Source organism: Adiantum capillus-veneris, chromosome 22, assembly GCF_014529385.1.
Source record: "Adiantum capillus-veneris isolate H3 chromosome 22, ASM1452938v2, whole genome shotgun sequence".
Lineage (NCBI taxonomy): Eukaryota > Viridiplantae > Streptophyta > Polypodiopsida > Polypodiales > Pteridaceae > Adiantum > Adiantum capillus-veneris.
The window spans coordinates 25,490,785-25,518,595 of NC_140952.1; the positions used below are offsets into that span (position 1 = coordinate 25,490,785).

At 44.4% G+C, this 27,811-nt stretch overlaps 1 protein-coding gene across 2 annotated transcripts in view; it reads right to left on the reverse strand.

The window, feature by feature from the left end:
- Nucleotides 1-27,811, reverse strand: part of LOC147429057 (Formyl transferase) — a 95,729-nt gene that overhangs the window by 16,262 nt on the left and 51,656 nt on the right. Inside the window, exon 3 of one of the 2 annotated variants that reach the window (XR_015185792.1) lies at nt 48-217. Coding sequence is in view for 1 of the 2 variants with exons in the window: in XM_086494924.1 (XP_086351050.1) it covers nt 41-217 (177 nt within the window). In the remaining variant the exon portion in view is untranslated. Of the gene's footprint in view, nt 1-40; nt 218-27,811 lie in introns of both variants that reach the window. The other variant, XM_086494924.1, reaches the window with a different exon arrangement.

Genomic DNA, 27,811 nt, shown 5'->3' on the forward strand with positions numbered 1-27,811 from the left:
AGGATGAGTGATGTTCAAAGAACAAGAAACTGAGACTAACCTAGCACCTGACTTAATAACAGCTTCATGAACCTTTCTCCCAAAGTAACCTTTGCCACCAAAGGCAGGAAGAAGAGCCGGGTGTATATTCAAGATGGCCCGGGGAAAAGCTTGCACAACTTCATTCGGCAATAGCTTTAAATAGCCTGCTAATAACACAATGTCTACTTCAAACTGCCTGCACAAGAGTATCACAATAAAAATTTATGTTAAACAAAAGGCACCTCCATTCTGCTAGGTCTATTGTCTAGCGTAAACATAGCACAGCCAAAACTTATCCAAACAAAACCAAAAATCACAATACAAATACCTAGATGAATCCAAGATAAGCCCAGATTCACCCTTAAAGGAACGTACACCAGGTAGGTGAGCAAGAGTACCCCATTGGTATGCCTTTGTGTTGTTTGTATATGCTCAACCCAAGTTGTGTGTAACAATGATCCAATACAAATTGATTTGATTCCCTAACATACTCAAAAGACCAACGGACATCCTTAAATTTCTTTGCTAGAGTAATATGTTTTTTGGATTGCTTGAAACCTACGTATCCTACAGATAAAATGATTTTCAATATGTCATTCATAACAATGATCAAGCCATTGACTCCATCATGAGGAATGGCTTCATAACAAGCTTTGATGTCAGACGAATACATAGAAAATAATTGTGTAGGTAAATTTATAAGGAATTCAAACTAATTATTGATTAACCAATAACAGTGTGTGTGAGCGAAAGATTTATATTTAAGATGTAAGTGCTCAGTAATTTCAATGAAGCTAGTGTTTATAACAGACAACATAGATGAAATTCTAGCTGTGATTTGTGAGAACAAACAATTGTGCGCATTTGTAATCTAACGAAACTGATTTTTCTGGAGCTTCTAGTTTCCCATTAGGTAAGGTAATGTAGCAATTTTAGGTGTCTCAAGGTCCATACTTTTGCAAAATATATTAACTAACTTTCTCTACTAACTCCGGTTCTGATAGAGGAGCCAGGATAAACTCCTTGGAAAGAAGTCTAGCTTTGGCTTTAACTCTAGCTAATTTCTTGCAAATAAAGACTGGAGTTTGTGTAGACTTGTCAATATCACAAATATATATGAACTGCATAACGTAATTTAGTTTGCTCAATAGATCCTGGTTCATAGACCATGGTGTTTGATTATTCATGAAGTTAGGAAAAGTCTCATGAAAAAGCTGTAGAACCGTGTGTTTGATAAAATCATGGTGTTCAAGAGTACTAGACAAGTGTATGATGGCGCATATTGTATCCCATGCAAGGCATATTTCTTTAATTACACGACTAGGATTAGTCGGTACATGAGGTATATGGTTAAGACCTTTAAGGACAAATTCCCTAGGAAGAGGGTGTCTGAATAAATTGGGTGAAGTAGATAACACATGCTTCCAAATAATCCCGAAATTCACTAAGTGGTAAGCAAACCTATTATGAGAAAGACATCCACATTCTTCGTTTTCATTAGTGAACTCAACAAAGGTGGATCTTGGCTTATAGAGATAGTGAGCTATGCTTCTAGCGTGTTTCCAACCAAAAACAATTTTATGATAAGGATTTCGGGATACGAAAATGAGTGAGAACCTTACTAAAAAATGAGGTAGGGTGAATAAAATCCATGAATTTATTGCAAAAAAGCAAGTGCACAAATCTACCATGCATTTTAGGCTTTTTCATTAATGATTGTAAACCATTATTTTTGAAGCACAATATGCGTACCTCATCCTCTTGGACATTGTATTCCAGTGTTTTGGAAGTGTCTCCCAGATCTTCGAAGCCACGAAATTGACGTGGTCTCTTTGTAGATGAAGAGGCTAAACTACCAGGAGTATTGGTAATTCTCTTCGTCTTTTCCTTCCATAGGCATGAGGATGCTTTCAATGGTTAGGGCAATGGAAGTGGACTAAATCTTGGGAAGAAGAGGCATTCCAAGGGAATAAAGAACTGCCCTTTGACAATCTCAATTAGCTGCTCGTGAAAAGCATAATAAACAATGGCTGCATCACGAAGCTCCAACGGAAAAGAAGTGACCCAAGCAATAAATGCATAGATCTGTGTTGGTCCTCGAGAGAGTTGGAAGAACTTAAGAAGATTTTGAAAAACTACCAGAGCAGCCAGTCAAACCATATGATCGAAGCCGAGCAACACGAATTAGCATCCAATTTTCGGCATTGGCACTTGACAAAAGGTCGATATGTGTTCCAACAGCTCTTCAGCAATCTCTTGTGGTCCTTGAGTTTGTCAATCAATGCCAATCCATTGGTCCTAGCAATGAGCTTTGAGTTGGAGCATTTGTTAAAATCCACATCTGAAAGCTTGACTTGAAGGAGATCAAAAGGTAGATCAGAAGAGAAGAGGTGCTTGGCTTGCAGAGCTAAAGTCTGACATTGATCCACTACCTCAGAGGTAAGGCTACAATGGAGAGCTAGAGCAGAGATAGTAAAAGGGGCACTATGGCTAATAAGCTCGAAATTCCAAAGTTTATTATCAAGATGAATGGCATCAAGCTCAACTTGCCTAGGAGTGAGAAGCCTTCGAGATGGATTTCTCAGCCTTATCAGAGTTCGAGATATTTAGAGATGCTATGGCTTCTCTTTCCTCGGGATCAAGAAGATCAAGGTCAAGTAAGGGGTTACAACTTTCTTATTATGCTTGATTTCAAGAGGAGCAGCAGGAAGATTGTTAATGAGATAGAGATTATTAAACATAGAGAAGAAAATTATCTAAGAAGAGAGAAGCTTAGGAAGTTCCTTCCTAGCTACAACCAAGAGGGCAATCCAGTCATTGACAGAGGCTATGCTGAGAGCAAATAAAGAATGATTTGAAATGGCCTCCTTTTCGAAGTACAAAAGCTTTTTATGGAAATCGAGCCTTTAAAACAAGACAGTATACATGGAGTGTCCAAAGGTGGAATCGAAAGGTCCTTAATGCCTGCATAGCCAAGCTTAGTCAAGGATGAAATCCATCCAACCTGATATGAAGGAACAAAAAAGTAAGTACATGTTGATGGCTTGGTACAATTCACTATATAGTGACAGTCCTGTCTGGAACATAGTGTGTGTGTTTGCTTTATTTTTCCATCTTTACACAACCATACAGTGAATTTTTATCAAACTTAACCAGTAGACTTCAAAAGATATGAAAAATCGAACGAACACTATAAATTAATAAATTGATTCATCAAGTATACAAAGTACAACTCGCAATCTATGAGAAGTAAGGGCGTCTCCTAGTAGGTGAAAGAGAGGTCGGTACCTGCCACCATCCAAACATCAAAGCTTATTAGAATAGGCTACAATGAATGGGTAGACACGTACCAAGTGACCTTCGCCACTTGTTATTGATGTCACACTCTTCAGAACAACCCCCTACTATCTTGATTTATCATCATTTACAGTGACAGGTTTGAGAGAGAGATTAGTTTTTCTGAGCAGGAATTCTCTAGTCCTGTAGGGTTTTATTAGTGGTGATTTGTGCTCCAATCTGGCCATTTGTAACTTGCTATTAATTGCTTAAGGGAAGCAAGATAAACCCTCAAATACATCTTCCACCTCAGCTTTGCCACCGATAGCCTCTCCCCCTCCCACTCTGCCTACCGCCCCTACCACCGCCACCTCCACATCCCACATTCCCCCAATTACCATCCTCTCTCCTCCCAATCCACCAATTAGACCCCTTGCTCAATCATCCACTCTCACTCATACCTCGCAGCTGACTCAGGGAACAGGACCTACATCGTTAGCTAGGAGATCTCTTGGCAACGCTTTTGCCACGATCCGCCTGGAAAGAGAGGAGAGGCCATTCCTGTGAACGCCCCTGTTGATGTAGTCGTCACCTTTCGCAACAGTTCCCTGAGGATTGACTAGTTTCGACATCCGTCGCCGGTGGTGTCACGATTGTGACTATGTTACAGTATTACATCTACTCCTAGTTGCAGATACGCAAAGTGACAAGCCAAGAAAGACCCCTACGCTTGGATGGTCATGACCTTTCGCTCAAGAGGACGTGCCTCTTCACCAAAAGCCACACTCCTTCGACGACTGGTCACACCCCTTTGCTCTACGGTGTCGAAACTTCGTCCAATGGTTGCAGCTCTTTGCCGAAAGGATGTGTCAATACGTCTGAAGTCATGTCTCTTCACCATGAGACGAATCTTTCATTTGTGCCTCTTCGTCCTATACAAGGAGCCTATTGTACTCAATTTTCAAGCATTCATTCAATCAATCAAACACACATTCAGTCTCTTGAGACTCCGTTTGATCTTAAGTACGAAGTTTTAAGTCTTAATTATAGAATTAGCACCACTAATCCTCACAATGGTATCATAGCAATTTTTATCCCAGGCCCGAAGGTCGTGAGCCTCTCACCCTCGTCGCTACGTGTTAACCCTTTCCCGGAGTTGTATGGAAGCAGAAGAAAGGTGGTACATGCACCCACGCGAGCATGAGGTAACAAGTATCTTTCTATTTCACGTATATAAAGTAAAGAAAAAAGAAGCGAGATGTGTTTGTGCGGCGTACCCTAAGAACCCTGCGTACCCTTCATCCAATTGCACTCCTTCGCACCTGTGTGCTTGCACCCTTTCATGTGAAGACCATTGACCTAGCAGAAGGCAACGTGCCTCTTCCTCTGCTAAGTCTCTTGCTCGCACCCCTTCCCAGGGCAGCCCCTTTGCGCAACTTTCAAATCGCTGAATCACTGAGGTGCTGGCTGAAATTCTGCGCTGGCTGACTGCTGGGCTGAATTGACCATGTGTGCAGACACCAACCTTCCAGCGGTTCGCACCCCTTCCCAGAGGTTTGCACCCCTCCCTTCCCCATGCACTGGGCTGAATCCCCATGTTGGGCTGCCTCTTCGCTAACAAACCTCTTCGCTGGCCTTTATTTTTCGTCAAACCTCAGCAGCCCGCAATGTATTAAAACCACCAGAACTACAGAATTCAATTAAAACCCACTTTATATGCCTTAAGTGGCCTGCCAACCCCATATTTTTTGAAGACCATGTGAAAGCCCCTTTTCACTTGAACCTTTCAATTAAACTTACATAAAAAAAGTGCCAAGAAAGCCAACGATGGGCCATTTTATTCGAAGGTTCTCCTCCAGCTTCTCCTCCGAGTGCTGACTTGGTGTGCACACTCTACGCACATTATCCTTCGCCGACAAGAGCAATTGGATAACCTGTCAGAAAAAATTTTAAAAAAATCCCCGACAAAATCTTGCCCAAAAAATTTCACTCCACATGCAGTGACTGTGATTCCGGATTCTCTTGCTCAGAGCTGGACGTGATAATTATTCCCGATTCCCCGACTCCAGAGCGCGAACTTATTCCAGAGGAACTTTCCGCTCTCGGAGCACCCGTCCCAGAACCTCTTCTTGAACCAGAACGTGCACATGTTCAAGTTCCTAACCCTTCGTTATTCCTTTTGAGTAACCATGCTGAATTCTCAGGACGGAGAAGGTCAATCAAAGGATGCCCTCGCTCTTATCAAGGAGCAGATGGTCACACTTTCCACAAGCCTCGCATCACTTCGCACTTCCTTGGATCATATGCAGACGCAAAACACTTCTCATTGTCGTCCCTCCTCGAGGTTCTCTTGCCCTCAGGAAGATGCCGGGGATTGGATTGGTACAGGTACTTATGTAGACGTGGCTTGTGTTTTCCACTGCTACTTCTTCCTCAGTAATCGTCCCTCCCTCTCCCTCGATTGTTGTCTCTCTATTTGGGATTGCCCTATCCACCTCCTTCATTGTTCTCTGTATGACAGACCCGTGCCTCTTGGCACGTCAGACACTTCTTTTGGACATGTACTCCTCGATGTGAGTATCCTTTGGCATCTGGATGCCTGCAGGGTCTCTTCCGACACACTACTCCATGGTGGCTCTTTTGCCTTGACTCTACTTGGTAGAGCTTCTTCCTTGCTTTTGCTTAGTTTTGTGGCTCCTCCACTTGCAGTTTGGATGTACCTATGCACTACTTAGACGGTGAAGACCTCCTGGATGTTACTTGCTTTGCTGGTCTACTCCGAGGCTGTGACTTCTACAACACCGGTCATTCTTCCCGATGCATCCTCTCAGCCGTCCTTAACCTCACCACATTCCATTACTTTCCCTGGGGGAGAGTTCTCCTATGTAGTGTGTCTTCAGACTTGCACTTGCAGACTCTCTTGGATTTTTGTCCAAACCCCGGCAATGGATGTGCTCCCACAGGTTGACTTTCCCCAAGATCTCCTATGACTCTTTTTGCCGGAAGATTGCAGGTATTGCGGTCTCTACTTGGATGGATTGCTTATCCTGTCATCTTGTCTACTATGGTGGACGATGCCTTCCCTATTGAGCCTCTTCTTCTTGCTCTTCCTCCCTCTTTTGCTAGAGCTTCTTTGACTTCGATATGCTACCGGCTTTCCACCTCGACAGTTTTCCTCTCCTCTTGGTCAGAGTGCTCCTCTTCAGGGGGGGTCCCCATGTCTTGTCTCATGCTGCTACGTTGGGTCCCTCCATCCTAGTGGTGATCATCACCGATGGGCTATTGGACGCTCATCTTAGGTTACTTCCTCTTATAAATCCTCTTCAGCGATTTATTCCGTAGCTTGCCAATCCATCAGCTTCCTTGTGCCATTTGATCGGAGTTTCCTCACCCTTGGTCATCATCACATTGGTGTTGTACGGATTGTCGTGTTGTTAAGCTGGCGCTCCTCATTCTTTTCTCCCGGGATTTACATCTTCTCCAAATTTACCAAGCGTGTTGCATTCTCCTCGACAGCTTCTCCGCATCTGTTGTTGAGGGGAGGTGTTAGATTCTTCATCTCCAAATGCTTCGCACATTGTCTACACTGTACACGCTTCACACTCATCACGTGCACTCCCCCTTGGTTGTGGGTTGGCTACCCGTACACCTCTTGGACAGGGATCTCAGGCACACTTAGGGTTGTTCAGCGCATTTCCCACTTTAGACCTGTTTTGATCACATATTCCCCCAGGGTCATATTTTTAGGTCATTGGGCCATATTGAGGATTATTGCCCGACCAGCCCTATTCTCCTATATATAGGAGGGGGAGCACCCTCATTGTATTGTCTCACACCATGTAGCCATCTTGAGTTATTGGGCTGCCAACCTTTCCACCATATCTGTCTCCTGTCATGTCTCTTCTCTCTCTCTCGTGCCATTGTCTCTTTCTCTCTCTCACCTTCCGCTGCACACTGAAACCAGCCTGTACTTTCAAAAAGGGCGGTAGACCTTAGACTTAAACCTTATTTGCTTTCACCCATTTAATTTGTCGCCAACTTTACCTATACTTTCAAGACACAACAAAGGGGGAAGGAATACAGGCTGCTAGATTGCACCTGTATGAGAAGACCGACACCAGATTGGCCCCTAAATAGGCCCTCCTTTCGGTATTTCTTTATTCTTTAAAAGAGGGAATAAACGTTGTGGTTCCCTACAAGCTGCCCGCACAACCTTGGCTGAATTTCAACTGTTCTGGCCCGATTTCGGCAACATAATTGTACTAGGACCCTTCACAGTCAATATTCCCACGCATTGACTTTCCCGACACATACGGACACTTTGCAAAACCTGGTGAGAATCTGCAGCACGCTGAATTCTCTGTTTTCTGCCCCGAAAATGCGCCAGATCACCTGTACAGCGGTTCCCTCGCGTCCCCGAACCTCCTGGGGGTATTAGGGTCCGTTTAGGGCCAAAACCCTAAACCTGCAAAAATACACAGCAGGCTGTAACTCACTGTTTCGGGCTCCGTTTTGCGTGCCGGTCACATCCGTAGCAAGTCCTCAAGCTCCCGCACCTGTAGGGCTACTTGCCCTTTGAATCGGACGAGATTTCGCACGTGAAACCTCTCCGAATCACCTGTACCTGCGGGGGATTAGCCACTAGCTAATCCAATACCTGTGCAAGAGGCTCTTGCCTCGGCAATCGTGCATGAACCCACACAACTGTACATTGGTCAATTGAAAAGCCCACTAGAGGGGCATAACATACTGCCATAGGGAAGAGAGAGCAGTGCGTAGCGTGCAGGGCATCACTCCTGGCACCGCACTGTACATAAGAGGGAAAGGAAGCACTCCATAGCTCTTAACCTGTGACAGGGAGCTCCAAAATAAGCCTCCCAGCTATAAATTCAGCGCTACCTTCTCTTGCATGAGGAAAGTGCACAGAAATGTGTCACTTGGCACATTTACAGGCTATTTCCTATTTCGGGGTTGCCGCCTAAAAATCTCCCGATCGGTTGCCCAGTTGACTTCACGGCAGAGTAATAAAATGTTCCCCTTGTCATTCCAAAGGTAATGACGCAAACACATTTTCAGGTCCAAAAATAGCAGTTCCTTAAATTGTAGGAGATGCTACCATTGTATCTTTCTAGGTCATCCGACCCTCTTTGTACACTGCAACCACACCAAGAACTGAAATGTAGCCTCTGTAGCAAAGAATTCCACTTTGGCTAGTCAACGACCCCACTTTGGCTAACCATAGTCCTTGTCCAACCTTAGTGCTCTCTTGCCCTCAGGCCTAGACTCCCTCTGAACAGTTCCACACTAGCTATGCAATGCAGGGCAGTTAGATTTCCCGAGGGATGTTTCCAAAAAGTGAAAATGAATAAATAATAAGAAAGAAATCAACAAAAAGGATAGACAGTAGTCACACGCTGGTGACATACCCCCCTCTTGAAATCTCAAACGTCCTCGTTTGCATCTATGTTGTACATGCTCACAATCAACACTGGTGTATTCAACACCTGTCGACACATGTACGACACATACATGCTCATTGTCAACCTTGGTGTATTCAACACCTCGTCGACACATGTATTACCTGCGTGTGAACCCTGTCCCAATGACATAGTGGTAGCTTAGCACTCTGCCATTGCTTTGAGTCATTAACTTTCCAATGACAAAATGGTAGTTACGCATTTTGCCACTGTCTTTTAGTACACGTTGGATCCAGTAACACTTTCGAGCATACACAAACCGACAGTTTAAGAATGTTGTTACACATGTACCCTTTAATAGAAGCAATTACTGTATCCTTGACAAACTGACAGGAAATACTCACTTCTACAGCACTAAGCACACTTTTGGACATTCTGTAAGAGCAATTGTAAAACTGAAAATCTGTACAGCTCTAACATTCATGTAACATGTACTTGATTTGAGCTCACTTGTAATAACATGTACATCATTTCTTTCAGAAGCCATTGTCACACTGACAATCCATGTAGCTTTGAAACTCAAGGGGTCAAGGTAGGTTGCAAATCGAAGGCTTCAAGGTAAAGTGATAACACAGTTGGTGACTCTGCAAGTTCACCTTCTTCCATCCACTTAGCATCCATTGGTGGATAGTTTCTAAACTTCACCAAGTAACGCCTAGCAACCTTGCCTTTCACTTTTCTTTCTTTATGTGCCAAAATCTGTTCCGGGACCAAGATCTCGTCAAGTTCCTCAACTTCCGATTGATCTTCAGCTGGCATATCCTCTGGCACATCACCCACATAGGGTCTGAGAAGACTCACATGAAACGCATTGTGAATCTGCCAACTCTCAGGCAATTTCAGCTTATATGCAACATCATTGATTATGTTGCATACTTGAAAAGGCCCATAGTAACGCATGTTGAGCTTTGGAAACAGTCTTTCCTTGCCCTTCATCTTCTTTAACCTTGCCTTTTCAAAGCGTAGAAGCACCCAATCACCAAGTGAAAATACCACTTCACGACGGTGACGATCAGCTGCTTTCTTTTGCTTTGCCTGAGTCTTTTCTAAGGCCACTTTGACCTTCTTGTACATTTCATCCATGTCCTGAACATACTTATCTGCTTCAAATATCTTGTCCTTTGTATGCAATATGGGAGGAACTTTCTTGCCACCTTCAACTATCTCAAAAGGTGCCTTGCCACTTGATGAATGCACTGTATTATTGTATACATACTCCACCAATGGCAAATACTACTCCCACTTTCCTTTAAGCTCTGATACATAGCACTTCAACAGATCTAGGACAGTAGAATTTGCCTCTTTTGATTGCCCATCTGTTTGAGGATGAAATGACGAAGAGAATTTGAGCGTGGTGCCCATATTCTCAAACAAGCCTCTCCAGAACAAACTTGTCATGCGTGGATCACGGTCGCTAACAATCGACTGTGGCATGCCATGATACTTGAAAATATTGCTCATAAACAAGCGTGCCATCTGATCTGGCTTTATCTTCTTCCTGACAAGAATAAAATGAGCCTGCTTGCTGAATCTGCAAATGATGGTCCAAATACCATCGTTTCCTGTCTGCGTTCTCGGAAGATCAAAGATAAAATCCATAGCAATACTTTCCCATGGTTTATCTGGAATAGGTAGTGGTTGCAATAACCCTGGTGCCTTTTGCCTGTCAAACTTGACCTTTTGGCATATTAGGCATTCTCGCACAAAGGCATCAACATCTCTTCTCAATGTAGGCCAGTAGAAGAATGTCTCAACCGCTTCAACTGTAGCATCGATACCACGATGCCCTGCATACGGTGGGACATGACTCTCTTCCATAACTTTGCGTCGCAATGGCTTTGTGACACAATCTGCCATGCATCATCATGAACCCATCTTTGAGAAGATAGTGTTCATGACATTGTCCATCCATTAGCTGCTCGAAGACCCTTGCAAAATCTTCATCATTTGCATATTGTTCCCTCATATCATCAAGTTCATGATGATAAGGAATTGACACAGCTGAAATTTGTGGCTTCCTTGACAAGGCATCAGCCACAACATTCTTCTTGCCTTCCACATGCACAATCTGAAAATGGAACATGGACAAGATATTTGCCCATCGCATATGCTTCTCAGATAACTTTGCTTGTGTTAAGAAGTATCGCAAAGTCTGGTGATCCGTTTGGACAACGAAATCTGCACCTAGCAGGTAGTGTTTCCAACTTAAGAGCGCATGAATGACGGCCTGCAGTTCTTTTTCATAGACTTACATAGTCTTTTCTGGCCCTTGCAAGATTCTACTCTCATAGTACTACCCTGCCATCTTGCATTAGCACTGCACCAATGCTACTACCACAGGCGTCACACTGGACCACAAATGACTTCCTAAGATCTGGCAACACAATGACTGGATCTGAAGTCATCTTTTCCTTTGAGAGATTAAATGTTAAAATCTCTTTCTGTGTCCATCTAAAGGTAACTGTCTTCTTTTGAAGAGCATGTAAAGGTGAAGCAATCTCAGCGAAATTTCGGATAAACTTTCTGTAATAGGAGCATAGTCCCAAGAATCTTCGGACATCGAGCACCGTCTTCAAATCTTGCCATAACTTGATCGCTTCAACTTTTGCAGGATCCATTCTGACACCATCCTTTGAGACAATGTGTCCCAGAAAGTGAATCTCTTCCAAGAAAAATTCACTTTTCTTTGCATTGATGAGCAACCTATGGCTGCGTAGCTCTTTGAACATAATGGCCGAGTGATGCCTATGCTCCTCTTCATTCTTTGAGTAGACTATCATGTCATCAAAGAATGTACCAACAAACTGCTGGTGTGGACGGAAAATTCTGTCCATCATCCTATTGAGCGTAGCAGGAGCATTTGTGAGACCAAAGGGCATCACTAAAAATTCGTAAAGGCCAAACGTTGTTCTAAAAGCAGTCTTGTGCACATCCTTTGATCTAATGCGGATCTGATGGTACCCACTCTTTAGATCTATCCTGCTAAACATAGCTGCTCCTTCTAATTTGTCCACAATATCATCAATTCTAGGTATAGGGAACCTATTCTTGATGGTATTCTTGTTCAGTGCACGGTATGTCGATGCACATACGCCATGAGCCATCCTTTTTCTGCACCAACAACACTGGAGAACAGAATGGAGATTAATTGGGCTGAATCAGTCCCTTTTCTAACAGCTCCTGTACTTGGCTCACTATCTCTTTCTGCTGAGCCGCACTAACCCTGTACGGAGGCTTATTTGGTGGGCTACTACCTGGCACCAAATCTATCGCATGGTCATCGGGTGTCTCTGGCGGTAATTGAGACGGTAATGAATCGGAAAAACAGTCACTATACTGTTGTAAAAACATTGACCTTTCCTTATCTAGCACAGATAAATTTGATTCATCGCAATCTGACACTTCACGTGCAAAAACCAAGTACGCAGAAAGATGCTTTTTCATTACAGAAGTAATAGCAGAAGCTAATACAGTGGGAATAGACTCCCCTTTAAGCTTTACATCTAGAATCTGAGTCTTTCCCCTGTTCTGTACAGTGATCTTTTTGATGTAGGCATCCATGATTCCCTGTACACGAAACAACCAAGGAATACCTAGCAACACATCACATCCGTCCAGTGGCATGATGTAAAATTCTTCAGCATCTACATAGGACTGGATATGTAGGCGCAACTTTCTGATGCTGGGTGTCACAACCTCTGTATGGCCATGACATGCCAAACCTGCCTCTGCTGTATACCCCATCTCTTCAGGTCTGATTCCCAACTTTGAAGCCAATTCTGGGGAAATGAAGTTGGCTTTGGCACCTGGATCAGAGAAGATAAGCACTGTTTGATCCCTGACCTTTCCCCATGCTCTGCAACGCTCACTTGCATCTGAATTTGGCTTGTCGCCCACCATATCTGGCACTAGACCAGCCATGGGCCTCTTTCCTTTCCTGTCCTCCTTGTCTTTAGAATCAGCTGACCTTTTCTTTTGAGGACAATTGTACGCAATGTGGCCAGGCTGCTCACAGATAAAGCATTTGTTTTTTGACCTCAGGAACTTCTTTTGCTCTTCCGACTTGCGAGGAAAACGTCTTTTCCATTTCTTTGCTGGTCCCTTTTCTGATTCAGCCGTAGCTTTATCTTTCCCTGCGTTGGCTAGCTCCTGAGTCCCTTTAAGAACCTCCTTGGGAACGTACTTCTTCGCTAATTTTTCTTGGCTGATCCTTCTTTGATGCCAGTATTAAATTTACAATCTTCTCCCTTGAGCAAACCATTGCCAGTGTTTGCTACCTTGATGAGCTGCGTCAAAGTAGTTACTTTGGTCTTCATGCAGTACTTTCTCAATCCTTTGGGTAGGCCACAACAGTATTTTTCAATCTGTTTTGTCAATGGCACAAACCTATAGGAAGTTACTGGAAGTAGAGCTTTCCAAAACTTCCGATTGTAGTCATCCAAATTCTTGCAAGTGGCAGCATTAAGCTGGTGCCATTCTGTCATGACATCTGCTTCAAAGTCATCAGATAACCATGCTGCTGCAAAAATCTGCTTGAAGTAAATCCATGTGGATGGAGCTTGCCCTTGAAGCAATAAAGTCGTCCACCATTGTCCCGCATTCCTTGTCAAGAAAGTGGCTGCCTTGCGGACCTTTGAAGCCTCTGTAAAGTTTCCCCCTGCATAGACCTTATCAAACTGCTGGAGGAATGAGAGAGCCTTCTTCATGTCATCAAACCTTGTGAAGGTCGTGAATGTCACACCTTTGTCACCTTCTTTGTACGGAGTTGGCCTCTCCAGCGGCGTTAAGTTGTCATATGGAAGTGACTAAAACATGGGAACACTGTTAGGGTTCGTCTGTGTTCCTTGACCGCTATTAAGTTGACCTAGAAATGCCATATTTGGTTGTTGATTTGTAATTCCAGCCATACCAAAATTTGCCTGTGGCATCCCAAATTGGCCTAAATGCTTTGAAACCCTGGTAGCATGCCCGTGACACCATACACGGGGTTAGGCATCATTGTTTGAGCACCCCCGAACACTGTTCCTAGCATGTAAAACTGATTACCAGGTGCATGACCAGCCATGCTCTGGAATACCGATCCACCTCCAAAATAGCCAGGGTGTACTGAAGGTGGTGGGAAAACTTGTTGCATAGCCTGTAGGTTGCTTCCCTGCCCATTAGAACCAGCTATAGGCTGCTGAAAAGTGGCTGGCTGAATTGGTACAGCTTGAAAGACTGGCATCTCAGCCACCTTTTCTTACACCTTAGGCACAGGTTGTGGAGACTGCATATTCTCCGTCAAGTGTACAGGTGTTTCCATTGTGTCTGCAGTATGAATCACCTGTGCTTGAGTCTTAACAGGCTTTTGAATATGATCCAGTGACCCAACTTGCTGAGACGGAAGAGGAGGTTACAGAAAGGCTAAAAACCTCGGGTTCTGCATTACTTGTGTAAACATAGCCACAGCAATAGCCAACTGGGTCCTGAATATATCATCATCCGTCTGTGGTGGTCTTGAAGACTCACCCACTTCATGTGTCCGTTGACCCTACGACGAGGAAACCTCTTCAGTCACATCATCTGGTCTATCAGCCATAATTGCAATTTCCTGTGTCTGGTCTATGATCCCCTGTGTCTTCAAGCCCAAACTGACCAAGGCTCACTTCTATAGGAAAAAGTGATTTAATCCCGGCGATGGAACCATGAAACCGGTCTGTACTTTCAAAAAGGGCGGTAGACCTTAGACTTAAACCTTGTTTGCTTTCACCCATTTAATTTGTCGCCCACTTTACCTGTACTTTCAAGACACAACAAAGGGGGAAGGGATACAGGCTGCTAGACTGCACTTGTATGAGAAGACCGACACCAGATTGGCCCCTAAATAGGCGCCCCTTTCGGTGTTTCTTTATTCTTTAAAAGTGGGAATAAACGTTGTGGTTCCCTACAAGCTGCCCCGCACAACCTTGGCTGAATTTCAACTGTTTTGGTCCCATTTCGGCAGCATAACTGTACTAGGACCCTTCACAGTCAATATTCCCAAGCATTGGATGACTTTCCTGACACATACGGACACTTTGCAAAACCTGGCGAGAATCTGCAGCACACTGAATTCTCTGTTTTCTGCACCGAAAATGTGTCAGATCACCTGTACAGCGGTTCCCTCGCGTCCCCGAACCTCCTGGGGGTATTAGGGTCCGTTTAGGGCCAAAACCCTAAACCTGCAAAAATACACAGCAGGCTGTAATTCACTGTTTCGGGCTCCGTTTTGCGTGCCGGTCACATCCGTAGCAAGTCCTCGAGCTCTCGCACCTGTAGGGCTACTTGCCCTTTGAATCGGACGAGATTTCGCACGTGAAACCTCTCCGAATCACCTGTACCTGCGGGGGATTAGCCGCTAGCTAATCTAGTACCTGTGCAAGAGGCTCTTGCCTCGGCAATCGTGCATGAACCCACACAACTGTACATTGGTCAATTGAAAAGCCCACTAGAGGGGCATAACATACTGCCATAGGGAAGAGAGAGCAGTGCGTAGCATGCAGGGCATCACTCCTGGCACCGCACTGTACATAAGAGGGAAAGGAAGCACTCCATAGCTCTTAACCTGTGACAGGGAGCTCCAAAATAAGCCTCCCAGCTATAAATTCAGCGCTACCTTCTCTTGCATGAGGAAAGTGCACAGAAATGTGCCACTTGGCACATTTACAGACTATTTCCTATTTCGGGGTTGCCGCCTAAAAATCTCCCGATCGGTTGCCCAGTTGACTTCACGGCAGAGTAATAAAATGTTCCCCTTGTCATTCCAAAGGTAATGACGCAAACACATTTTCAGGTCCAAAAATAGCAGTTCCTTAAATTGTAGGAGATGCTACCATTGTATCTTTCTAGGTCATCCGACCCTCTTTGTACACTGCAACCACACCAAGAACTGAAATGTAGCCTCTGTAGCAAAGAATTCCACTTTGGCTAGTCAACGACCCCACTTTGGCTAACCATAGTCCTTGTCCAACCTTAGTGCTCTCTTGCCCTCAGGCCTAGACTCCCTCTGAACAGTTCCACACTAGCTATGCAATGCAGGGCAGTTAGATTTCCCGAGGGATGTTTCCAAAAAGTGAAAATGAATAAATAATAAGAAAGAAATCAACAAAAAGGATAGACAGTAGTCACACGCTGGTGACACACACTCAGACACGGCTCTGCGTGTCAGCAAAGAAGTGTACCACAATGTGTCTACATCCTGCCAAGTATAGAGGTGTCATTGAGAACTTGGCCAACGGCCATTCAGTCTGAACCAAGTCTGTAACCCCTAGGTCTCCCATGTGGTGAGAGAACTCGTGGGCTTGTGCCTACAGCCACTCCAACACTAAGTCCAAAGTCCACTCAGGCTGGTCCCTGCCACATAGGGAAAAAGAGAAGCCAACTGCTGAGTCCAGGGTCTCTATCTCTCTAGCTGCAAAGAACAATACATGAACTCTCAAGCAAGCTGCCTCAAAGTCTGGTGAAGGGTCGCGGAGAAAACATGTGAAGTCGTAGGCAAAAAAGTCCCTCCAACGACGAATGTCGAAGCTCGTCAGTCCACGAGGAACTACTGCAAAGGGAGACGTCTGCACCAGAAGGGGGGAGGAGGGGGGGGGGGGGGGGGGGGGGGGGTTCCCCAAGAAAGGCTATCCCTCTCTCGCCAAGCGACTCGTGGAAAAAGCGTTGCCAAGAGATCTCCTAACAGCCGAGGATGGTCCTGCCCCCTGGGTCAGCTGCAGAGTAGGAGCAAGAGGAGATGTGGAAGCAAGGGGGCTAGTGGGAGAAGGAGTTGGGGAGGGGGGGGGGGGGGGGGGTTGACGGCGGGGGGGGAAGGGCGAGGTGGGGTGGAGGAGAAAGGAGGCGGGGAGGGGCGGAAGGGAACTCGGGGGTGGGAGGGGCTGTCAGAGGTGAGGTTGAGGTGGAGCTGGGACCTCTTCCTGCTAAAGAGGGTCGAAACGGTTCCCTGTGGGAACCCACTGCTGCTAGCATCAATCCTGGGGACCACTCTGAGCGACAGGCTTACGAGGTGGCCCCTGTCGACGTCGACCACGAACCTGCTACCAGCCCTCCTGTGCCTCAACCCCAAGCTCGGAGGGTGGCTCTGCCTACGTACCCTGTGACTCTGTCTGCTGCTGCTGGCCAGCCCTTGGAGGTTGGGGTTGAGCCTGAGGTGAAGGTCGGGGTCTCCTCCGTGGACACGCCTCCGCAAGATGGCCCATCTGACGACAAATAAAACACTAATTCGAGAGGCCCGAATACTCCATGCTTTGACGGAACCAATGGGGAGAGGATGGGTGTCCCGAACCAGAACACGTACTGTGGGAATGCCGGCTGCCTTGCGAGGAGTCTCCAGGACAATCCCAATCTCTGAGCCTATCCTAGAAAGCAACGGAAGGTACTCTCTTCTGAGGCCGGGAAAACAAACTGAGATGGGCAAGTCTGCCTCCTCGACAAGAACGTCGGTAGCTGGGTCAAAACCGTGGAGCCACTGTCGAAAGGGTGCCTCTCTCTCTCTCTCTCTCTCTCTCTCTCTCTCTCTCTCTCTCTCTCTCTCTCTCTCTCTCTCTCTCTCTCTCTCTCTCTCATGGGGACATGGCAACTGTTAACTATCTTACGTGGCAACTGCTAACCTTAGTTGTTGGCTTCTTTCCAACGATTTTTGTTTTATTTTTGAGACCCTCTTTTTGAAGTAGCAAACGGTCGGACATTGTATGGCCAATGTGAACGGTAGTTTCACCCGCAGACGGGAAGTGGTCGGCACTGGAATTCGTATAGTAAGAGGATGTCTAGGCTCAGAGCAAGATCATGTAGATCTCCCCATCGCACTTAGCAAGTTGGTGGATACTAGGAAGTGAACTTAATAAAGGCATAAAGTCAAGGTGGGACCACCAACAAAAAGTATCTGACAGTTGGGCCACATTGCACTTTTGGATGCGGTCCCAATGAGGATAGATGGTCAGATGACCAGTAGAAACCCAACGGAAGCATCTCCTAAAATTTAGGGAATTGCTATTTTAAGCCATGAAATGTGTTCGCGTCATTACCTTCAGTATCACCAGGGGAAAACTTTACAATCCTGCCGCGAAGTCAACTGGGCAACCAGTTGGGAGATTTTTAGGCGGCAACCCCGAAACAGGCAAATGCTTGTAAATGCGCCAAGTAGCAGAATTTCATGTACTTGCCTCATACAGAAAAGTTGGCACTGAATTTTAAGCTGAGAGGAGCTTCATTTTTGCATTTGTCACAGGTTAAGAGCTATGGAGTGCTTTCTTTCCCTCTCATGTATAGTGTGGTGCTAGGAGTGATGCCCTGCACACTACACATTGCTCTCTCTCCCCTACGTGCAGTTATGTGATGCCCCACAAGAGGGCTCTTCATTTGACTGATGTACAGCTATGTGGGTTCATGCTTTTGTGCTGAGGCAAGAGCCTCCTTAAGCAAGAACAGGGGTAGCTAGCTGCTACTCCAAAGCAGGCACCGGTGAGGGTCATAACCTCACCGTACAGGTGCAAATTCAGCAATGTGTAGCGCAGAGGAGGCACCAAAAACCTAGTGCCCCACTGGCAGAAAACAACTAAGGGACTGTTTGAAGCTGAAAACAGGGCAAAACCAGTAAATACAGCGAGCTGAATTTACTGTTTTTGGGCAAGAATCAGAGGGTATACGCCAGTGGAAGTGAGTTCTAGCAGGGGAATTGGTTTCCCGCAAGTTTTGGGGCTGTTATGCTGCCGAAATTTGGCCAAATCAGGTAGTATCTAACGGGATACAAGTAAAGGATTCCCACGACTCTACTTTGTAATTTACCCTCTCAAAGAATAAAGAAAAACCAAAAGGGGCGCCAATTTTGGGGCCTACAGGTTGTCGGCAAGTGCTCCGGGCATTCTAGCTTCCGAGCCATGTGTGTACTTAAGTGTTAATTCCCGTCCTTCGCACGTTCTCTCTGTGTGTGTCTATAGTAAAGAATTTCGGGTGAAAGCCAAAGCCTACCGCCCCATGGGCCGGTTTCACTCTCTCTCTTTCTCTCTTTGATTTTTGACAGAAACCCGTTCGTGGGTGTCCAAATTCAGAGAGTTTATAGATTTTTAAGTGCGGCCCATATGTTAAACTCTTAAAAATAAAAATAACAAAATATCCCAAAACTAGTAAAAGGTCCGTCAAACATCAACTAGGCAATCTCTCTCCCCATTTGAGGTGTCAATGTCAAGGTTGGTTTTTGCTAGGCATTTTATCTATTTCAAGAAATTTTACTTGTTTTCTACGTGTGAAAAATGTTAGCAAGGGCAAGGGTAAGGGTAAGGGTGCCCTGGTGAGACAGAGTCCATATGATAAGGAATGCTGGGATACTAGAGCTAGACTTCAGAGGGAGGTGCTTTTGGGGGACATCACTCACAGGCAGTCACAAATTGACTTCCGACGCCTAGTGCGGCGGAAGAAGAGGGCATTTTTGGCTCGCCTAGAGCAGGATCCATACCAGCTATTCTTGAGTCAGGACTCACATGAGGCATGGAGGCTCTTATGAGCACTCCCTCCCCGCCCCCCCTTGCCATCACTTCTACAAAGGCCTAGGGCCAGTATGCATCATCTCTGTACACAGTTCCTGAGCAGCCCCCCTTTCCCCACCCCCTTGATCCATGCCCACACATATGTGCTTCTTTCACCGCTGAGATGGTGAGGAAGGCCATTGACAGGATGAGGACTTGGAGAGCATATGATCATGATGGCTTAGTGGCTGAGCATTTCACGCATGCCAGAGATTTACTAGCAGAGCTTCTAGCACTTATGTTTAACCGTGCCATGTGTGAGGGCTTGCCTGATACTTGGAGCCTATCTACTATTGTATCTATCTTCAAGTCCGGAGACCCTATGGAGCATGGGAACTATCGCACTATCATGATTGGACACACATTGGCACGGTTGTACGCATCTATTCTTGAGCAGCAGCTGAGTAGATGGGCAGAGAGGGAGGGGATACGTGCAGCCGGGCAGGCAGGTTTCAGGAGGGGTTTTTCTACTCTTGACCATATCTTGACACTCAGAGCCATCATTGAGGAGGGCAGATCGCGTGGGAGACGGATCTATTGTAGCTTTGTGGATTTCCGCAAAGCGTTTGACACAGTGCCCAGAGCTAGATTGATGCGCACATTACAACAGATGGGAGTACCCACAGAGCTCATTTGGGGGGTCATGGCATTATACAGGTCAGTAGTGGGGCATGTACACACCCCAGAGGATCTATCCACACCGGTTTACTCCACTATTGGGGTGAAGCAGGGCTGCCCGCTCTCTCCTACTCTATTTGGTATGTATGTAGATGAGGTTTCTGACTACATTGAGAGAGATGGTGATAGAGGTGCACAGCTGGCAGGGACATGCATTCCACTATTGTTATATGCTGATGATATTGTGTTGAGCTCCGACTCTCCGGAGGGGATGCAACGTCACTTGGATGCTTTGCATAGGTTTGCCCAGGAAAGTGGTTTGTCCGTCAACCTTGGTAAAACCAAGGTCATGGTATTTAATACCACCACAGTGGATCAGGAGGTCAGCACCCACCTTCACATACGGCCAGGAGAAGGTGGAGTATACAGATGCTTACACTTACCTTGGAGTGGTTTTTAGTGGGCCGGCATTTTCATTGAGGAGGGCAGCAGAGACTAGATTGACCAAAGCACATGCAACATTGGGTAGATTGGAAAGGATCTCACAGGTTCAATTTCAAGAGCCTCGAACGAAGCTCTGGCTCTTTGACACTTTAGCGGCTTCTGCATTGCTTTATGGAGCTGAGATTTGGGGACCTTCACTGGATCATCACGGGAGGACAAGCCGTAGTGATGGATGGGGGGACATGGAGAAGCCTCTAGTCTCTATGATCCCGCACCTCATTAGAGCCAAGGCTTCAGTACCACATGCTATTATACGAGCAGAGCTAGCTGCCCCCCTACTGGTGGTTGAGGAGCTCACCAGATCTGTCTCCTTCATACACTGCATGTGGGAACTTCCCAGAGACAGATATGCATGCCTTGCACTTGAGTCCTCTCGACAGTTAGCCATGCAGGGAGATACAGCATGCTGGTATGGGGAGATGACATCATGGTTTCAGGCGCATGGGTTCAGCATAGACAGATTGCCTCCCTTCCAATACTCACTGGATGCGCCCTCTCTGACTCTTACACAGTCCGAGATCAACAGGCTCATTCGCCAGGACTTGACTCAGCTAGACACCAAGAGGACATGGATACAGTCAGCACAGGAGCTGGGCACGAAGATGGCTTTCTAGAGAGAGCATCTCCTCCAGCTTACGGAGGATGGTTTTGTGACGAGGCCTAGATACATGGACACCGACTTGTCTCATGGGATACGATGTGCTATTGGCCAGATACGCACATCTTCACACCAGCTGCGGATCGAGACTGGAAGATCGAGCGGAGCACGAGCAGAAGCCAGGACATGCCCCCTATGTGACATCGAGCCTGAGACACAGTTGCACTACACATGCCACTGCCCCGTCTACTACGAGATACGAGGCAGCCTCCATTGCTTGTTCAGAGAGGACTTTGAACCATTCTCTAGAGTCATGCGGTACGAGGATCAGAGATGCCTGGGTTTGTTCTTGCTCGAGCTACGCAGACACAGAGAGAGCCTGATGGGAGGAGAGGCTAGCCAGTCTCAGAGACAGATCTCACAGACTTCTTTAGAGCTGCCACTGGACACACGGAGGAGTTACTACCACAGCAAAGCTCGTCGCTTTACACCAGAGGCATACTGATCAACCGAGCGACTAAGCTGGGGAGATCCAGACGCACACGACTGCGGAGGACTACACAGCATCGACGGAGGCTGCATCAGAGGATTCGGGTCACTTTGGCTCGACATGCACGACGCCCGGTCAGACTACTGACCATGGAGGAGATTGATGAGATCCGCCAACGATCGATGCTAGATCTCGTGTGATCTAGCTATCCCAGCTAGTTGTTTAGCTGCTTAGTCCACACCTAGCAGTTTAGGATTCCATAGTATTTTATTTTGTCATTTTGTCATCTTGTTACTCTGACTTTTTATCAGATCCACCACATTGTAACTTTCTGGTCTCATAGGTCACTTTGGTCTTTTGAAGACGTTAATATAACATTTCATTTCATTTCATCTCTCTCTCTCTCTCTCTCTCTCTCTCTCTCTCTCTCTCTCTCTCTCTCTCTCTCTCTCTCTCTCTCTCTCTCTCTCTCTCTCTCTCTCTCTCTCACACACACACATACGGGTGCGCGTCCACACACATACATACACACACACACACAGAGGTGCACACACATAGGCAATGATCTCTCTCTCTCTCTCTCTCTCTCTCTCTCTCTCTCTCTCTCTCTCTCATGTTCAATAATGTGAATAACAACCCCTTCATTTGCATGCATGTCCTCAAACCAAGACGACCCTAAGTCGACACATGGATATGAGAGCTCTTTTTTTTCTTTATCTCTTTAAAGAAATACAAACTTGCACAAATTTCTGAAAAATATCAATATTGGTTTTGAAAAAGCCTTTTGAAAAGATAAAACCAATATATTTGTAGAAACCAAATTTTCATTAAATAACAAAATCTCCACTAAAATTATCTCTTTTTTTTATGTGCATTTAAATTGGTACATTATTTATGTAGAGTAGAAAGTCTTCTGACTTTACATTGTCAAAAAGCTTTTCATTTCCTACAATCTTAGCCTTCACTTTTGAATTTTAAATCTTACCCTTCATTGTTTCATTTTAGATAGATGTTTTCTAAGGTTTTCCTTGAGGTGAACCTTTAAAGAAATACAAACTTGCACAAATTTCTGAAAAATATCAATATTGGTTTTGAAAAAGCCTTTTGAAAAGATAAAACCAATATATTTGTAGAAACCAAATTTTCATTAAATAACAAAATCTCCACTAAAATTATCTCTTTTTTTTATGTGCATTTAAATTGGTACATTATTTATGTAGAGTAGAAAGTCTTCTGACTTTACATTGTCAAAAAGCTTTTCATTTCCTACAATCTTAGCCTTCACTTTTGAATTTTAAATCTTACCCTTCATTGTTTCATTTTAGATAGATGTTTTCTAAGGTTTTCCTTGAGGTGAACCAATGAGTGATACCTCGAGGCCCTCCCCTTTCTCAGCATTTATGAAGGGACCTTTTCTCCAAGGAAAAATTTTGAATCGAGACCTCCACTTGTAGTTTTGACACTATGAGAGATCCATGTGAAGATCCATACACATTCTACAACCAAAGCTAGCACAATGAAAAGGAGATAAAAGAAAACAAGAAACAACCATATAACATACTCATACGAATTTTTTTGCCAATGAGACACACAGAATGACATAAGAAAGAGAGTAAAGTATTAAAAGGGAAATGGTAAAAAGGGTGGGAAGCGAGCTGATCCGCAGAGGTGGAGCGCCTCCAAGCGACCTCTGTCATCTGCAAGATCATCTGCATCCGACCTAGCAGAGTTTGTTGTTGATTTGGTCGGTAGCTTTTCTTTGCAAGTAAAAGTTGTAACTCTATCGCTCTCTGTTTGATCGTCTTTCTTGCAAAAGTTGCTTGGTTTGCCGCTAGTGTCGATATGGCCGTAGTCGTCTCCTTGGAGAGAATTTTCGTAGCGGAATTGGCCATAGACTTTGTCTCTTTTGCTTTCCACTTGTAGCTTTGCTTTGGAGGTTTTTGTAGGTTTATTGCTACTTCTGCAGTTGTCATTGTTTTGCTGCTGATTGCCACCCACATACATCGGTTTGTCGGTTTCAAATGTAGTGTATGTCTATATGCCAATTTTGCTTGTACTGAAGGGAGTTCCTTTTGCTTCGGTTTTGGGATCCAAATGCGAGTCGCATTTAAGTTGTTGCTGAGCATTTTCTTTGAGATCCATATCTGTTTTATTCCCTTGGTTTTTGGTTGAACTGTATGCTTCTGTTGACTTCTTTGGTTGTATTGTGGTTTGTTTGCCATGTCACATCTATCCTTCCGCGCCCATACTTGTTTTTCACGGGTTGCTAACCTTGATCTTTTGATTGCGGTCGATGTTGTTTTATGGTTGGATTGAACATGGGTTGCAGTTCCCTGTTTGTTCGCCATGTTCTTCTTTAGTGGTACCCATCCTTTTGGCTCTTTCTCCAGTGATTGTGTTGCTGCCATCTGGTTCTTCCGTGGTTGCTGAGCAAAGGCTATCACCTGTTGTTCTTGTGCATGCTGAATTTTGACTGCATCCGCATTCCAATCTATCTGTACTTTATATTCTTTTTACCAAGGTTGTCCCAACAACATGGGGTGTTGTGTACTTTCATCTTCAACCACATAAAACTTGTGTGGGTAAATATATTGATGTACTTGTACATGCAATATAATCCAGCCCAATGTTTTCAGTGAATGTGATGTACTACTTTCCAGCACTTGTGGAGTAGGATGTAGTTGACCGTTGGGCTCGAGCTGTTTGTATAATCTGTATGAGATTAGATTTGCTTGAGCTCCAGAATCAAGCAATGCCGTCAATTCAACTTGATTGCTACCCACTTTGACTGCAATTATTGGCTCCACTATGTCTTCATCAAAATTCTTTAGTCGAATAGCATTTATTCGAAAAGGTGAGCCACATTGTTGTTGTTGTTGTAGAAGTCTTCTTTTTGCGATGCATTCTTTTGCTTCTGCTTGGACCTCTTAGCGTATCCTCTGTTTCTCCTTCATCCGTTGTTTTTCTTGATGGATTTGTTGAAGCATATCCTGTGTTAGTGGTAAATGATATTTTTTTAATCGACACCCACTAATCCAATTTCGCATTTCTTCACCTGCTAATGTAGCAAGCTTGACAGCTCCACTTTGTGATAGGTCACTAATCACAAAGGGTCCCATCCCCCGCTTTTTAAGTTTCTTGGCATGTTGTTTCAAGGTATAAACAAATACATAATCACCTGTTGAACTCTTTTGTGCGCACATGCTTGTCAAAAAACTCTTTTTGTCTTCTCTTTTTAGCATAGATTGAAGCTACAGCTCTCAAGTGAAGTTCATCTAGCTTTCAAGATCATCTATTCTTGAAGAGAGCTCATGCTCTATCCATTCTGAGCGTCTCGCTACTCGTAGAGTTGGAATTAAAAACTCTATGGGTAATATAGCATTTAGGCCAAACACCATGTTATACGGTGTTGTTCCTATTGATGTTTTGTACGCTACCTTGTATGCCCATAGTGTTGAGTGTAGCTGCTGATCCCAATTTGTTCTTAACTCTAATACAATTTTAGTGAGAACCGTGCATAGTGTTTTATTTGTGGCCTCAGCTTGTCCATTTGCCTGTGGATGATATGGAGTAGATTTTTTATGTATGACCATGAATTCCTCTAACAGATATTCAATGACTTCATTAAGAAAATGTGTTCCTCGATCACTGACAATTTCTATTGGTAATCCATATCGTACAAAGACATTCTCATACAAAAATTGTGCAGTGGTTCGTGCATCTGCTTTTTGTGTTGCCTTAGCTTCCGCCCATTTTGTGAGATAGTCCGTAGCCACAATGATATATTGGGTATGGGTACGATATGCAGGGGGTGAAATAGGCACCACAAAATCAATGCCCCATTTTGCAAATGCCCTTGCTCCCATCATTGGCCGTAGTGGCATCTCATCTCTCTTTATCGGCACCTTGGTGCGCTGACATGCATCACAACGCTTTACAAATTCCTCAGCATCCATATGCAATGTAGGCCGCTATATTCCTGCAATTAAGACAATTTTTGCCGTCTTATCGCCTGAAAAATGACCTCCACTTATGCCTCCATGTGCGTGTTCTAGAATCAGCAGGTATACACTTTCACTTGCACAGATTCTAAGTTGATTGTCCTTTCCTCGCTTATAGAGTTGGTTCCCAATTAAATTATAGTCGCGAGCCTCCAGCTCTATAGCCCTTTTCCGTGCTTTTGTTATGTTTTCAAAAAACGTTCTTGTGGTTAAGAAATCAATGATATATTGACTCCATGCAGGTGCAATGTTTACCTGAAACAATGTTGCGTGATCCACTGGTCGTTTGGCACTACATGTAGTACAATTGTTAACATAAGCATGTGTGTCAGCATACATAGTTAGCCAATAAATCCCTAATTGTTTCAATCTCTAGTGTGTTTTCGTTGTTGAACAATGAAATGCACAATCCTGGACGTGTGCTTCTTCAAGATAACACTCGAATTCCTTCGGATTTATACACAATCGTAGAATTTGGTCCGAGCTTAGGTGATACAGTCAACCTGCAATCAACTGGAAGTTTTTTGTTTGTCGAATTGTTTGTTGTTTGGATCTGTCTTCTTTGTTATCAAACCTACCTCCAAAGGAAAGAATGCTAACAATTTCCTGAGACCATTTGGGTATCATTTCAATATTGAAAAGATACGTATCAGGTATGTCATCATCTACTCCTTCAAGAGCTTCTCCATTTTGTAACCTTGAAAGATGATCCGCCCGTAGATAAGTTTTACCCTTTTTGACCACCATTGTGAAATCAAACTCTAGCAATATAATAAACTAGCGTACAATTCTCCCGGTATTGCATGGTTTATTTACCAAATACAAAAGAGCTTGATGATCTGTGAAGAACACAAATTTGTTTGCGAGCAAATAATGCCAAAATTTCTTTACAGCATAAATCATTCCTAACACCTCTCTTTCAATGGTTGTGTAGTTCTTTCCTACACTGTTTAACTGTCGGCTTGCATAACAAACTGGGAAATCCATTGTTCCGTCTCCAGGTTGAGCAAGAATACTCCCAATTGCATATGCAGATGCATCAATGTGAACATGGAATATCTTTTCCTAATCTGGTGCCTTAAGTACAGATGTTGATACAAGGTTTTTCTTAAGCTTTTGGAATGAAGTTTCACACTCCTCAGTCCAGTCGAAACTGACTAACAAACGATACAGAGGTTGTGCGATGACTGCATACATGTATATGAATCTTTGATAATATCCGCAGTGTCCCGTGAAGGATTGCACTTGTTTCGCGTTAGTAGACCTGGGCAGGTCTACTATGACTTTGATTTTGTCTAAGTCAGTGGTTATGCCATTGCTTGAGACAATGTGTCCTAAGATGCGGCCTTGCTTAACCATAAAAATGCACTTTTTCGGGTTAAGACAGCTTCGATATGTTCTGCACTTCTCAAATACCTTTTGTAAATGGTCAATATGTTCTTCTCGTAGAAGAGAGGGTACACAAAGATCATCCATATATATTTCTAAGAATATTCTCAGGTATTCTTTGAACGCATGAGTCATTAACCTTTGAAAGGTAGCTGGGGCATTAGTTAAACCGAAAGGCATAACTCGATACGCATATATTCCCCATTCTGTGGCAAACGTTGTTTTGTGTTGATCCTCTATTGCAATTGTCAGTTGGTTATACCTTGAAAACCCATCTAGAAAGCAATAAGCTCGTTTCCCGACCACCCTCTCAAGTACATGTTCTGTGATCGGCAAGGGATAATTATCCCTTATGGTGGCTACATTTACCTTTTTGAGGTTCACACACACTCGCAGCTTTCCGTTCTTTTTGGGGACAACCACAATGGGTGACACCCAATCAGCATCCATCAGCTTGTCAATTTCCTCTTTGATTCCATTAGCAAATGTGTCATTATATGTATAAGGACGTTGTTTGCTAGGTTTGGCATCTGATTTCAAAGGAATTGTATGTTGACATATCGATGGATCAACTCCTTTGAGGTCTTTGTAAGACCATGCAAACACATCTTTATACTTTTTGAGAAGTTGTGTTAGCAGTCCTTCTTCTTCAGGCTCTAAATCAATTGCGATATAGACCGGCGGAGGCTTTTCACCTGGCTCAGCGAGGTCTATCCGTTTTGCATTTTTCGACCCATCGTACGATTCTTGGTTTGTTCTTTCCCTGACTGGTGGTGTCATTATGATTTTTCTGTCCTGGATGGTGAATTTTCGATGGTGCGATGGTACATTCATGTTTCCTTTTTTGGACTCGTCCTTACCATCACTTTCTCCCCCAGTAGTCCATACCTCTCTTAAAA